We start from the raw sequence: 16,543 nt of genomic DNA on the forward strand, positions 1-16,543 counted from the left end.
CATTTTAACACGTTTTATTGAGCCCCGGAAGCATGATTATTGGACTGCATCACATACTACAGACACAGGGGTTGGATTTCACAACAGGTTTAGTTAATACATATTTAAATGTCAGCTACAAATAATTATCAGACGGAAATACAACATTCAGTTAATTCCATAACAATTATAATTGAGTTTTAAAAGGTTTGATTATGTTTAGATACCAACGATTCAGCATTTTCACCACAATCGTCATTTTCTTCGAAACCGGACCCCTGCTCAATCGAGCGACCGGATTACACATTGACTGCACTGCTAGTACTGCGCAGCAATTTTTGTATTTGAAGCTACATAATAATGTTTTATGAAAAATTTAAGCCATTAATTCTTGAATATAAAAACAATATTTCAAAATCTCCGTTTTTTATCGTAACAACGCACAAAGAATGAAGTTATTTTCGGAACTACATTTTGTGTTGCCTTGGTGACGAGAAGAACTGACTGGCGGCTGTTCCGTAGCTGTACATACATGTACGATAACTGGTACAATGTTGCAAAATTGTATAATAATCTTATACCGAACACATATAATTTGACTTTTTTTAACAGCGGAATTTTTAAATTGGTTAATGTAAATATAAGGATTGATTATCAATTTTGTTGCTTGCATTGACTGATGAAGAAAGTTAATCTCGTGCAAATGTTACATGAACTGACTTTCTTCATCAGTCAATGCAAGCAACAAAATTGACAATCAATCCTTAAATATATGGCCAATTTAAAACCATTTCATGCGTCCTTTCTAAATTATGGTGATATTATTGTGGTATCTAGATTTTTTTTTTTTTGCCACAATGAAATTTTCTTGAGTGCATGTTTTATAACACAATCTCTGGCCTTATATGTAATTAACTTCTGCGACCTTTATAGTCTTCCATGGAAGCATACTGGTAAACGTTCCTGTATACTTGAAAGCGTTGACAATATTAGCCAAATGATTAAAGAAACAATAAAATCTCACGTGGTAAATACATCCTATATAAATACATGTTAATTAAAACCTGACATGCGCCATACTGTACTAACGTTGGATATCTTCCTGGTCCGAGTACGAAAGCGGAAGTATTGTCGGATGTGAAGTACGTGTTTATAATCAAGGGTGGCATAACTCGTTATACATTACTGCGGGTATTGGAAAAGGTAATTTCAACTTGGTTTTATGATAATTATTACATTCATATTCATCAGGACATCTTTACAATTAATATATAGATGAAATATCAACAATATTGTTCATAATCGAAGTACTGAGTGTACTGCAGGGGGCGAACATTACTACAATGTAACATCGATGTACAACTGACCAAAACTAAAGAGATGGACATAAACTTAGTCTGTGTTACTTGCACATATATATTCGTCATGTTAAATTATAGAAAAAGTCTCTGTGAATTTCAACATATATAACGACTTAAAAGGTATCAATTATATACAATGGTTTACTTACCCTTTCTACTTCTGTCAGTCATACTAGCACGATCCCATAATGTTATTGGCATGTACCGTTCGCTTGACAATCTGGCACAAGTTGTCAATAATAGTATGGACATGTACCGTTAGTTTGACAATCTGACATAAGTTGTCAATAATATTATGGACATGTACCGTTAGTTTGACAATCTGACATAAGTTGTCAATAATGTTATGAGCATGGACAGCTAGTGTGTCTATTTAGTACTTGTCAATAATGTCAGGGACATATACAGCTAGTTTGTCAATCTAGTACTTGCCCATAATGTTATTGGCATGTACCGTTCGCTTGACAATCTGGCACAAGTTGTCAATAATAGTATGGACATGTACCGTTAGTTTGACAATCTGACATAAGTTGTCAATAATATTATGGACATGTACCGTTAGTTTGACAATCTGACATAAGTTGTCAATAATGTTATGAGCATGGACAGCTAGTGTGTCTATTTAGTACTTGTCAATAATGTCAGGGACATATACAGCTAGTTTGTCAATCTAGTACTTGTCAATACTTTTAGTCTTTAAAAAATGTGATTTTGGATATTAAATCAAAGATTTTGAAGGGACATAACTCAGTTATCACAATTAAAAATATAAAATAAAACATGCACTCATGTCTGTTATAAACTAATATGGTATAATGTGACAAAATAACAACAGCGTATTTATAACAAGGGCGCTTCATTTAAAGAACTGTGGGTGTACAGAGCCTCGATTGTCAAGGACTGGTATTGTTTTGGTCTATAACGCAAGCTACACGATTGTAACAACACAATGCACACAATGGGGTTCTTTAAGGATAATTTCTTAAAATACTGTTTTTCATTTAAACTGCGGAAACGCTGAGCTATACACAAGGTGGCGACTTGACATAATGACATATACCGTTATGGTCAAATCTCCAATTTGAAGATATTTCAAGGTAGTTAATTTTAGTCCAGATAACTCAATTTATTCAAATCTCATTTAAACCGATCACCGAATAAATACAAGCCTATGTTTATTACACAACAGGATTTCAGGTTAATAGTTATTTTTCAAAACTTTAATTAATACAAATATAACATTTATACAAGTCATTTTAAGGACCCATGGACTGAGTCTTAGGAACAAAGGACCCATGGACTGAGTACCAAGGACCCATGGACTGACTCTGTAGTACCAAGGACCCATGGACTGACTCTGTATTACTCTGTATTACTCTGTGAGTGATGGCGTCTGGTCCCCCTTCACTGGACGGACGCAAAACTATCCAGGAGAGTTTGGAATTCCTGTTCCTTACCGGCACAGATTGTGACGTCATATTCCTTGTAGGCGAACCTCGCACAAGGATATCCGCCCATAAACTTATCCTGTCCTGCCGGAGTCGGGTTTTCTCAGTAATGTTTGAAGGGTCCCTGAAAGAGAAAGGCGACATTGTTATTACCGACGCCCCTCCAGACATTTTTCACCTATTTATAAGGTTTGATATTTATTAATAGTGATACCGTATGTATTTTTTTCGTTTGGCAAATTAATCCGATGAATGTGTGTTTTCTCTCCAGGTATGAATACTTACTGTAAAGCACCTTCCTTTCGCGTACTATTTATTTTCACAATCCAAGTTAATTCACGAAAGTATATCTCCGTTAATTTATATAGTAAATATTACCTATATTTGTAAAGACATTGAAATCACGAAAGGACTAGGTATGGTAAGGGTCTTTTGTGGCCCCAAAATCTCGCTATTTTTCAAAGTTTGTTTTTTTAAGATGCTAATCTTGCATTTCAAATATTATCTACCTACCTGACATATCTGATAAAGTGCTATTAGGTAATATAACAGTTCTAGTTGCCATGGCAACCATTTTTATTATACACAAATTATGCAAAATGTGAAAATTTCATCAAAATTGGCCTTTTTATGCAGTTTTTCATCTAGTAACATAGAGCGCATTCTAGAACAAACTTAATATTTCTCAAAATGATACATTCTTTGTTTCTGCTAATTCCCTTAAAATATAAAGTTTGTTCTAGGTTGTGCTCTATTGCTTTTACAAGGAAAACTATCAAAAAATATGCCAACATTGACAAAATTTTCAAATTTGCATAATTAAGGCAAAGTTTCCATGGTTATTAAGCAAAAGCATACTTTCTGTCAACAAAAAAATAATTAGGTTTTTATCAGGGGCGTATTCGATATTTCAAACGCAGCAACTTAATTTCTTAATACTTAATTTGAAATTTGGTAGATGTAGGTGCCAAAAAGAGCCATAAGCATATCTAGACCTTTCTTAGCCGCAAAAAAAAAACTTGGCTTATTTATCGCAAAAATAATGATATTGCGAAATGTTTACGTATGAAAATTGCGAAATTGAACACTCGCGAATATATTCACGCCACGAATAATTGGAAATGCTCCACCGCTGACAAATGGTATTTTTCTCTATCAAAAACAGGAGCAGACGATTTAGTACTTTTCTTCAGTAACGAAAGTTACTTACTTTACACCATTACCACCATTGAAAAGTTTGAGGTTCTAATTTAACTTCAAGATGAAAATAATAATAAAAAAAAAATGATTGCATCCCGAAAACATTCTACGGCACTATGTTGTATATGGAATGAAGTACTTATTGCGCATGTAATAAAAGCAAAAATAAATAAGTTTACATTATATTTTGTGTTAATTAGACATTTGTATCCACGATAAAAACGCCAATTATTGTTCAAATAATGAGTATCGTTTATGCTCTGTTGGCGGTGGAGCAATTTTAAGCATAACCCGGTGGTAAAGATACTTTTCGCGTGGTGAGATATATTTGCCATTTTTACGTTTATACTGGTCAATCATATTGTGTTACATTACAGATATCTGTATGTGTTGTGTTATATAACTGATACCTGTATGTGTGTTACATTACATATACCTGTATGTGTGTTAAATTACAGATACCTGAATGTGTGTTATATAACCGATACCTGTCTGTGTGTTATATAACAGATACCAGTATGTGTGTTACCTTACAGATACATGTATCAATCGGAACACCTCGCCCACTTCTTCGAACATAGGCTCGGACCTAACTGTATGAATACACATGAAAATGATGTATTTTGTGATCCGCCGGACAATGACCAAATTACCACTACCTGTAGGACTATATCATAGAGGGTTACCTCCCTTGTGAAACATACAGCGTTATTTTTGTCTGCTTCAAATCTCTATATGTACCACAAAGAAGAACTTAAAACAAATTCCCTGATTTATACTATCTAAATTTGTGTTTTACAAGACGTATGAGATATATTTATTGGAATGAACATGAATGCTCGAACAAGAAACTATGAAATGTTTTAGAAAATGTATCCAACGGTAACCTTTTATGAATGGAATATATGACTTTATACATTATACTTTGAAGAATGTTCATAAATTGTACCTCAGTTCGTGCGTTATTTATACCATTAAAACCGCCGACCAATGGTATTTTTTTCTATATTATAAAAAACAGGAGCGGACGAATCAAGTTTTTTGCAGTTTCAAAAGTTACATACTTTACACCATTACCGTCATTGAAAAGTTTGAGCTTCTAATTTTACTTCAAAATAAAAAATGTCAAAAATAATTAATTGCTTTCCAAAAAAGTCCATAGCACTATGTCCTATATGGAATAAAGTACTGATCACGCATGCACCATTTAGTAAAATATACTATTTTACATATTTTTGTGTTAGTAAGACATACATTTACATGAGTAAACACCATTTTTTTTCAAATGATGAGTATCGTTTATTCTCTGTCGGCGATGGAGCATCTTAAAACACATTTGTACCGAAATATCCATTTATTTGTGTGGTGACTGTTCCAACTTGAAGACCAGATAAGATACATTTTTTCATATGAAAACGATATAGACAATAATCTAATTTGTTTACATGCTTCATCCGTGATTCCGGTCGCGTGGCATTATCAGTTCAATTAATATATCATTAAAAATTTAATTCTCCATAGTTAAAACTTTTATTCCTCGAATAAGAGATACAGAAAATGAGATATAAATACAATGTATATATTTTATATATATATATATATACGTGAACATATAAACAATCAAGGAAACATTATCATAATTATTACAAACTCCTCTTCTGATTTTACTTATCAGCCATTATAATCATACATGTACAAACAAATTTACTAATACTGCAGCTATTAATATACCGCTAATTTCATTAGTTTGTAATCATGGTTTTAAAGAAGTTCATAGAATATTCAAAACCTTTTGAATGATATCCTTAATCATCATTTTAATAATACGTAAAGATAAAACAATTACATGTTACAAGACATTCACTTTTAACAAAATTGGTGATGTCCATTAAAAACACATTTTGAGTCCGATATCGCTGTTTGAAGTAGCCACATGTACCCCATTCCTAGCATTAATGTACCATAAAGACGCTAATTGATTACCACTTCGTGTTTGGTTTTAGCTTTGTGTGGCTAAGTCATATTAAATCTAGAAATATACCCGTCTCTCATATCCCTACGGCCCAATAGTCCGAAGGCCAGTTAGTCCTAAGGCCCGTTAGGCCGAAGGTCCGATAGTCCCAGAACAGATAATGTATCTGGAATTTATGCGAACACGGTACTCAAAATAAGACAAAATACTTTGTAGTTAACTTGCTTAGATATAAGAGACACGGAAAATGCTATCGAAAAACGAAATGTAGCGAATTTTAAAAATTGCGAAAATGATCATAATCTTGAAATACGTAAACGTTTATGATGTTAAAGAGTATATACATGTACATTGCAATCACGTTTAACATTTTCCGAGAAAGTAATATTATGGAACAATTTTCATCATTTAAATAAATCAAAGAAAGGGGGAATGAGACGAAAATAAAAGTCTTTAGTCGTTAAATTGTACAATATAGTGACGTACAGTAACTTTCAAGAGCGGGACGCGTGGCAGAACGGACTTGTGTGTAAAAAAAAAAAAAAAAAACACACACACACACACAAAAAAAACCCCAAACATACCGGCCCCTCCTTAAATCAAAAAGGTTATCTATATATGTTGCAATTGAGGGTTCACAAGATCAATTGCATTTATGATTTAACTTTTTTTTTCTTATTTTACATAAACTCATCTTCGTTACCACAAGAAATTCGAAGACATTACAACTATCGGACACTATATTCAAAGTAGGGATACGTAATGAAAAAAAACTTTTTATAGCATATTTTCTCTACCATTACTCCTAGGGTAGATTTTTTAAAGAGACTGTGCAAAAATTTGATTAATTTGTTCACAGGATCCCCTCCAATATGCTAAATTATCATACTACCGCTAGATAAAATTCAATTCTAGACATTTAGATATATACTTTTAGATGGTATAAGTTTGAAATATTGAACGTAAACGGTTGAAAAATGAATAAACAACAAAGTCGTAAAATGTTTCTTGAATTTTAATTTTTACATCGATGACTCTAAATAACGGAACTGTTTTCACTGGGACCTTTTGAATCAAGGCCTGCTGTTTGACCGTACACCGCCCAAAAGAGAGCACCTGAGTCATTATCAAAAATGAGGCAATTAATCAAATTTCTGGTTGTAATCTATATACAAAATCAAAGATACCATCATCTATAATTCATGTACAGTAGATATAGATGCAGTCGAGGAATAAATACCTCTTATAGCCAACTGATAACGTTGAAGCGTGCTACCATGGGCGCCGCCATTTTTTCCGAAAGTAGTTCAAAATGGTTATTACTTAGGTCTGAGTCTAGTTTCGGAGAAAATGACGAGGTGATCCGATTGATACATGTATGTGTGTTATATAACAGATACATGTATGTGTGTTACATTACAGATACCTACATGTGTGTTACATTACAGATACCTGTATGTGTGTTACATTACATATACCTGTATGTGTTATATAACAGATACTTGTATGTGTGTTACATTACAGCTACCTGTATGTGTGTAACATTACAGATACCTGTATGTGTGTTACATTACATATACCTGTATGTGTTATATAACAGATACTTGTATGTGTGTTACATTACAGCTACCTGTATGTGTGTAACATTACAGATACCTGTATGTGTGTTAAATTACAGATACCTGTATGTGTGTTATATTACAGATACCTGTATGTGTGTTAAATTACAGATACCTGAATGTGTGTTATATAACCGATACCTGTATGTGTGTTAAATTACAAATACCAGTATGTGTGTTACCTTACAGATACATGTATGTGTGTTATATAACAGATACCTGTATGTGTGTTACATTACAGATACCAGTATGTGTGTTACATTACAGATACCTACATGTGTGTTACATTACAGATACCAGTATGTGTGTTACATTACAGATACCTGTATGTGTGTTACATTACATATACCTGTATGTGTGTTATATAACAGATGCCTGTATTTGTGTTATATAACAGATACCTACATGTGTGTTACATTACAGATACCAGTATGTGTGTTACATTACAGATACCTGTATGTGTGTTACATTGCAGATACCAGTATGTGTGTTACATTACAGATACCAGTATGTGTGTTACATTACAGATACCTACATGTGTGTTACATTACAGATACCTGTATGTGTGTTACATTACAGATACCTGTATGTGTGTTACATTACAGATACCTGTATGTGTGTTACATTAGCGATACCTGTATGTGTGTGATATGTATTACAGATTCCAACATATATATGCATTACATTACAGATACTTGTACACCGATAAAATTCAAATGACTGGTGTCGACCAAGTAGCGGTTCTACTTTACTTATCAAAGAAATATTGGATTGATACTCTGGCAGACGATTGCGAAAATTATCTTTCGGGTGCGATATCTTCTGAAAATGTATTTACAATACTAGATTATGCAATCCTCTTTGATATTGAATCAGTCCAAATAAAATGTCTCGGGCATATACACAAAGACTTTATGCAAGAGATTGGCTTACCAGACCTGGAGAGTTCGGATTATCCTTTCGTCGCACAAATGTTTAAAGTATACAGCGAAAAAGCTGGAAAAGGGAAGGAGAAACACTCGATACTTCATACATGGCTAAACGACGCAAAACAAGTTCATGGTGAAAAGGTAAGGTTTCTAATTTTTCTTAATTTTATTTCATGTTAAAAATTGCCGACGTTTGGCATACAAACATTCTTGTTTGTCTTGAAGGAGATGTTACCATATAGGAGGCATACTGCCAGAAATAAGACCTTAATAGAATGTCTGAAAAACCTGTTGGACTATTGCTGCAGAGGTGACGTAGTTTTCATGGTTGGGGGATACTTGGAACCAATCCACGCGCATCGTCTGATACTTATCAGCAGAAGTCCTGTGTTCTATGCTATGTTTGAGGGTGATTCAGCAGGCGAACGGGAGATAATCCTTCCAGAGGCCTTTCCGAGCGTTTTCTATTTATTTCTCAGGTAGTATATTTTAACTGTTTTAACTGAAGTAATTAATCAATATGAGAGAGTGCAACTAGGTATTCAACATTTTAAAACTGAAAAAAGTTCGAATAAGGAATTTCATATTATTAATCTGTTGATATATTAAATTTTATAGTATAAATACAGCTGAACTTTTTGATAATATGTAAAACTTATTCATGCGCTACATTTTGTGCGCCAAAGCTTGATACGGTTGCTTCTATTTGCTTAGGTATCTGTACACTGATGTCACTGTCCTACGGGGTAGGAACAGCGAGGCAGTTCAAGACCTAGCACGGACCTACCACGTGGACAGTTATAGGAAAAAAATGTGCGCTGAGATAAAAAGGGGACTCGTGATCCGACATGATGGTTGGCAACCTGTAAAGGGTATGTACCATGATATTTCAAATTGATAATCGATTTATCGGACAAACACTGGATAGAAATGATGAAATATATCTCAAGAATGATACCGGAAATGTATGCAAAAAATAATGAACTATTACAAGAAAATAACGAATATAAAAAACAATTAAAATATGAACAATCAGTTAATCAGGCATAACGTAGAAATGTTGCTCGAATTTGTAAATATTAATATTAAAATATTTCATTTGATTTAACTCTGCATTGCACTTTCTTCTTTTATTTTGACACAGGTCGTCATGACAACAGAAGTGGTGGCGGGACAGACAAGGACGGACATGATCAGCAGAAGGGGTCTACGAGAATTTAGACTATGGCTGCGTCCATACCTAATCAGGGACAAGCATCCGATCGCGACGAGACACATGTCAAATCGGCTGATTAGCGGTCAATGGAGGCAGACACTTCAATTCGTCTTTGTTGTTGGAACGTTCAGAGAGAATTCATATATAAAGTCGAGAAAAAATATATCTGTCACAGTCGGTGAAACACATATTGTTTGTTTCGATCAGAGATGTGGTTATTTATCGCTTGTACACGTGCCTCCGGAAGGTTCTGTATTCTATCCTTACCTGTTGTTAACTCCTAATATTTTATACTGTGTACGTTGTACACGTGCCTCCGGAAGGTTCTGTATTCTATCCTTACCTGTTGTTAACTACTAATATTTTATACCGTGTACCTTGTACACGTGCCTCCGGAAGGTTCTGTATTCTATCCTTACCTGTTGTTAACTCCTAATATTTTATACTGTGTACGTTGTACACGTGCCTCCGGAAGGTTCTGTATTCTATCCTTACCTGTTGTTAACTACTAATATTTTATACCGTGTACCTTGTACACGTGCCTCCGGAAGGTTCTGTATTCTATCCTTACCTGTTGTTAACTACTAATATTTTATACTGTGTACCTTGTACACGTGCCTCCGGAAGGTTCTGTATTCTATCCTTACCTGTTGTTAACTCCTAATATTTTATACTGTTTACGTTGTACACGTGCCTCCGGAAGGTTCTGTATTCTATCCTTACCTGTTGTTAACTACTAATATTTTATACCGTGTACCTTGTACACGTGCCTCCGGAAGGTTCTGTATTCTATCCTTACCTGTTGTTAACTCCTAATATTTTATACTGTGTACCTTGTACATGTGCCTCCGGAAGGTTCTGTATTCTATCCTTACCTGTTGTTAACTACTAATATTTTATACTGTGTACCTTGTACACGTGCCTCCGGAAGGTTCTGTATTCTATCCTTACCTGTTGTTAACTATTAATATTTTATACTGTGTACCTTGTACATGTGCCTCCGGAAGGTTCTTTATTCTATCCTTACCTGTTGTTAACTACTAATATTTTATACCGTGTACATTGTACATGTGCCTCCGGAAGGTTCTGTATTCTATCCTTACCTGTTGTTAACTACTAATATTTTATACTGTGTACCTTGTACACGTGCCTCCGGAAGGTTCTGTATTCTATCCTTACCTGTTGTTAACTCCTAATATTTTATACTGTGTACCTTGTACACGTGCCTCCGGAAGGTTCTGTATTCTATCCTTACCTGTTGTTAACTACTAATATTTTATACTGTGTACCTTGTACACGTGCCTCCGGAAGGTTCTGTATTCTATCCTTACCTGTTGTTAACTCCTAATATTTTATACTGTGTACCTTGTACACGTGCCTCCGGAAGGTTCTGTATTCTATCCTTACCTGTTGTTAACTATTAATATTTTATACTGTGTACCTTGTACACGTGCCTCCGGAAGGTTCTGTATTCTATCCTTACCTGTTGTTAACTCCTAATATTTTATACTGTGTACCTTGTACACGTGCCTCCGGAAGGTTCTGTATTCTATCCTTACCTGTTGTTAACTACTAATATTTTATACTGTGTACCTTGTACACGTGCCTCCGGAAGGTTCTGTATTCTATCCTTACCTGTTGTTAACTACTAATATTTTATACCGTGTACCTTGTACACGTGCCTCCGGAAGGTTCTTTATTCTATCCTTACCTGTTGTTAACTCCTAATATTTTATACTGTGTACCTTGTCTTGCATGGAATTAATCCGAACACTTTTGTCACCAGCCCAAACCATCCGGATAGCGAATTTCACGGACTGTTGGAATTCGTTTACTAAGTCTATAATCATATCCGTTCCCTGATATCTCCGTCTGGATTGTGATTTTTCGAGACTAGTTACTTTTAGATTATCACAGGTCCAAGTATGATGGAGGACTTGTCAGTCGGTAACATATGTAAGGGGAATCACACACTTGGTATTTTCAATCATCATAAGGAACTTCGCAGTACAGGCATTATATTTAATTCTTGTCTTTTATTCGTTTATATTTTATTGTAATTTTACATTAGATTATTTTATAGTAGATATACTTTGATTTTCAACTACCATTGGCTAATACATGGTCACGTGACGTTTAACATGAAGCATATCGTTCCATAGTTCCATAATAGATATATATATAGACCTCACCAAAGGTCAATAACTGATAAATATTTGTAAATATGGGCAGTTCTTGGTAAGTTTTTACAGATAAAATGGCATTTCTAATTCTAAATCTGTATGATTTTACAGAATTTCATTTTGTTACAATATTAAGATTATTTTCAAACTTTCATATTTATATACTCTTAAAATGAAAGATTTTGAAAAATTATCATGTCTTCAACCAGCTTTGTTTGAATTGGTCAACTAATGTTAATTTTAAATTACTTTTACAAACAAAGCCACTTTGAACTAATGAAATTTTGATTTAACCATTTATTGGTAAGTCCACAATTATTTAATGTACATGTACTTTTAATAAAATCGATATATGGAATTAAAACACCGTTCTCCATTTATGACACCTGTATAATAATTGCTTATTTAACGCAGTTTTTAGTTTTAAATCAAATCTAAAAGTTTATCTTTTGTTTTTTTAATTTCAATATCAAGTTCTCCATACATCATACAATTTGAAGTAGAGGGAGCATTTATAGAATTTCAAATACATTCATCTTATTAGGGTTTCATTATAAAACGCCATACTTCTCATCCATAATTATATCAAAATTGGTGTGACTAAGTAAGTATAGGGGCTAAGGAGACTAGACCTGTAAACATACAGACAACAGTGAGGTTGTGTTTAATTTAGAAGTCTATAAATGTAATCAGTCAACAAAACATACATAAGTTAGGATTTATCTTGACTGTAGAGCAACAAACTGTTCGGTATGACTTATCTTTAGACAACTTATATCAGATTATCTAAATCATATTTCTCTGATACAGTATGTCAATTATTATTGACTTATATGACAAGCTTGTTTAAAACATACATAGCAAGATATTACCAAAATTATGGGAAATGTATATGACTAGAACAATAAACTGAATTTAGTACTAGATTTGGGACTAGAACATTGAATACTATGAACACTGTTTTTATCTACATTGATCATAAAACAAACCTCAGTACATTCAGTATTTTGATTTTAACGATAAAACTAATGTAAACGGTCACAGTATTATTTACGTACATGTACATGACAACCTTAATCGATACGATTATCAACTCTCAGATATAGTAATAAGGTGACCTTACTTCGTCATACAATCCTCGAAGAGGAGGGAGCTCCTCTACCGTCCCGACTGACGGAGAAACGTCAGTCAAAACCGTCTAGGATCCCGCGGAGGAAGAAATTAAATGACTCGTTTAAAATTATCTGTGTAAATATAAATGGTCTTGTAGGTAAACTTAAATGTCCAGAGTTTATTGAATACATACCGAAGTATGATATGATTTGTATCACCGAGTCAAAAACTGATGAGGCAGACTCAGTAGATATTGATGGGTTCACGGAATATTGTAAGCACAGAGAGTCATTGTATACTTATAAATCTTGTGGAATAATTGTTTATGTTAAAAATGAATATGCTAAACACATTACTTACCTGACTCTAAACATACTTTATGTATTAAAATAAATAGTTCTGTACTTAATTGTCGAGGCAATGCATTGTTTGCTTTGAATGAAATTCCCCCCGCTAATTCGAATTAGGCTTCAATCGATTGATTTGCGGAAATTGAGAATGAATTATTGAACCTAAGTGGATATTTTAAGCATATATGTCTGCTTGGTGATTTTAATAGTAGAACTGCAGAACAACCTGATTTTTTGAAGTATCGGATGCACTTTTTAGCCACTCTGATATTCACAAATTTGAAGAAATTCAAGTATCTCAGATGAGAAGCTCTCAGAATAAAGTGTGTAATAATTATTGTAAACATTTGCTAAACATGTGTAATAATTGCAATATTTTATTTTGAATGGTCGAATGGGAGATGATTGTGGAGTCGGTAAGTTAACTTCTAAAAACAAAAGTGTTGTGGATTATTGTATAAGTAATTGTATTTTTTTAAAGTTGGTATATGAGTTCTCAATTAACGAATTCTCCACATTGTTGTCAGATGTATACTGTCCGATTCACTTATGTTTATCTAAAAATGTCATTCTTCTGATACAAGTGAGATCGGGGAGAGACACCATACTTCACTGTTGAAACCTAAAAAGTGAAGTGATGCTGGTAAAGGATTATTATTTCCCTATATCGATAATATTGTAGACGCTATGTGTAATAGCGAAACTGGTAATTTAGATTCACTTGATGAAACTGTAAATATAATGTGTGAAATCTTTGTCGATGCTGCATTTGGTATCAACCAATCTATTAAGAAGTATCAGAATTTTCAAAAGCCTTGATTTACTACTGAATGTAAATCTGCTAGACAAAACTACAGAAAAGCCAAGAGATTATACAAAAGATAAGGTGATATTGCACTTAAAGAAAAAAATATGTGATAAGGAACGAAGTTACCATAAGACACTGAAATCTGCTGTGAATTCACATAAGAAGAATATAAAAACCAAGTTAAATAATCTAAGATCTAGAAACCCAAAAGAATATTGGGAAATATTGAATCAAGATAATTCCATTTATAAATCGTGTTTGGCAAGCTTCGATGGATTTTTCAACTTTTTTGGTACATATTTTAATAATAATGTTGAAGGTGATATTGACCATGTACTATCAATTGAAGAAATCAAAGAGTTGTCGAACCTTGGTGTTCATGATATCTTGAATCAACAAATATCAGCATCTGAAATACTTATATGTGTCAGTAAATAAAGAAGCAATAAGGCTGTTGGTGAGGACTTATTTTGTAATTAATTTATTAAATCTACCATTGATATTATGATTCCTGTATAGGTAAAAGTTTTTAACTATATATTTGACACTGGTAACATACCAAAGTCGTGGCTTATGGGTAATATCATACCTGTATATGGGATGGGTTTGACGCCAAAATTATAGACCTATCACTCTTGTTAGTTGTTTGGGTAAGCTATTTACTACTATCATTAATGAAAGACTAAATAACTATGCCAAAAACATTGAACTTATACTTGAAAAACAAGCAGGATTTCGGAAGCAATACTCTATCCTAGATCACATATTTTCGTTTTATTCTTTAATTGAGCTGTCAAAGCAATTCAAACAACGTATGTGTTGTGCTTTTATAGATTTCGAAAAAGCTTTTGACAGTGTCTGGAGATTAGGATTATGGAACAAATTAATATCAAGTGTTATAAATGGAAAGTGTTTTATTTTAATAATTAATATGTATAATGACATTAAAGCAAAGGTAAATTATTTTCTAATATATTTAATTGTAACGCTGGAGTGAGACAAGGTGAAAACTTATCCTCATTTTTATTTTCACTACTTTTAAACGATTTAGAAGACCTTTTAGAATCATATGATTGTAAAGACTTGTCAGCTTTATCTGGAAAACTTGAGAATGAATTACAGGTTTACCTAAAAATGTATGTCTTACTGTATGCTAACGATACTATATTACTTGCAGACTCTGCGGAAGATTTACAAAAGCAACTTAATGTATTTTATAACTATTCCAAGCTATGGCACCTTAAAGTTAACATCGATAAGACGAAAGGTATGGTTCCATCACCTCACATCGATAAGATGCATGTAGTTATATTTGATTCAAACGCAGAGCGGTTTTTCAGAAGATATCAAAGATGGCAGAAAGTGTTGACATCGTTCAATATTAGTAGCATGTTGATGAAGAAAAACCACAAAAATGATCAGCTATTACAAATGAAAATAATAGTTAACAAATTCTAATATAATCCATGATGAGGTGCAATGCAAGTGAGCGGTTACACCATAGAAGTTTATACGACTTGTGTCTGCCCAAACATAGGCCTACCATTAGGTATGCACTGTGTGAAGTTTTAACACACAATGGAACAAAAATATGATCATGATCTCCACAAATAATCAGTTAATGTTGTTAAAATATATTCTACTCATGTCTAATTTCATTTTTAAACAAATTGAACTTATTGAGAAAATCTATCTTATTTCCTGGGTCATCTGCAGGCATTTGATGCTGCAAACGTAATACAAATGTTCACATGCCATAGTGAATTACAAGCATATTAACCTCAGAACAAACTATACAATCGTGTACTATATGCATATTACAATATATGGTTGAGTTTCATTAAAATATAAGGCTAATTTGCTGGAAAAACGTTCTTTTTCATCGAATATCAAAACAGGTCAAAATCAAGGAAAGTAACTCTTACATAATAACCAGCACGGATTAATATATATTTTATTTTATTGCTAAAGTTCAAATTGTAGTGTCGTCCAAATGGTTTACTCAGAATATATAAATAATATGTTTAATTCATTTTTCTTTTTTTAAAAAGCATAATTTTAAAATGCTAATATTTTTTGAAATGTTGAAGAAATATATATTCATTGAAAAATTAACATTATACAAATGGACATGATTTAAGAAATACAAGATGTAGAAGAGCCTACTCTGGATAAATGTTAAATGACCAAGGACTTTTCTTTTTATATAAATCATGACTTCAATGTGATCACTTTATAGTAAAGCTTTGCTGGACAAATCATAATTAGCAAATGTTGGATATTTCTCATAATAACTAATGATATAAGAACTAAATTCAACCAAGTAGTTTTGGTTGCAAAGGAAAAAATCACTTTGATATCATTT

General features: G+C 33.1%; 1 protein-coding gene across 2 annotated transcripts; it reads left to right on the plus strand.

Annotated features, from left to right (window-relative positions):
* The first annotated feature begins 965 nt into the window (after positions 1-965).
* On the plus strand, positions 966-14,634 carry LOC138306347 (leucine-zipper-like transcriptional regulator 1). 2 transcript variants are annotated; one of them, XM_069246781.1, is made up of 6 exons: positions 966-1,182; positions 2,592-2,977; positions 8,271-8,649; positions 8,734-8,987; positions 9,223-9,380; positions 9,653-14,634. In XM_069246781.1, exons 2-6 carry the CDS (start codon positions 2,727-2,729, stop codon positions 9,727-9,729), a joined length of 1,119 nt encoding a protein of 372 aa, XP_069102882.1. In that variant the 5' UTR covers positions 966-1,182; positions 2,592-2,726; the 3' UTR covers positions 9,730-14,634. The 2 variants fall into 2 exon arrangements, with proteins under 2 accessions (XP_069102882.1, XP_069102881.1); XM_069246780.1 differs by having other exon boundaries at positions 2,602-2,977.
* The last annotated feature ends 1,909 nt before the right edge of the window (positions 14,635-16,543 follow it).

The sequence above is a fragment of the Argopecten irradians genome, chromosome 13, assembly GCF_041381155.1.
Source record: "Argopecten irradians isolate NY chromosome 13, Ai_NY, whole genome shotgun sequence".
Lineage (NCBI taxonomy): Eukaryota > Metazoa > Mollusca > Bivalvia > Pectinida > Pectinidae > Argopecten > Argopecten irradians.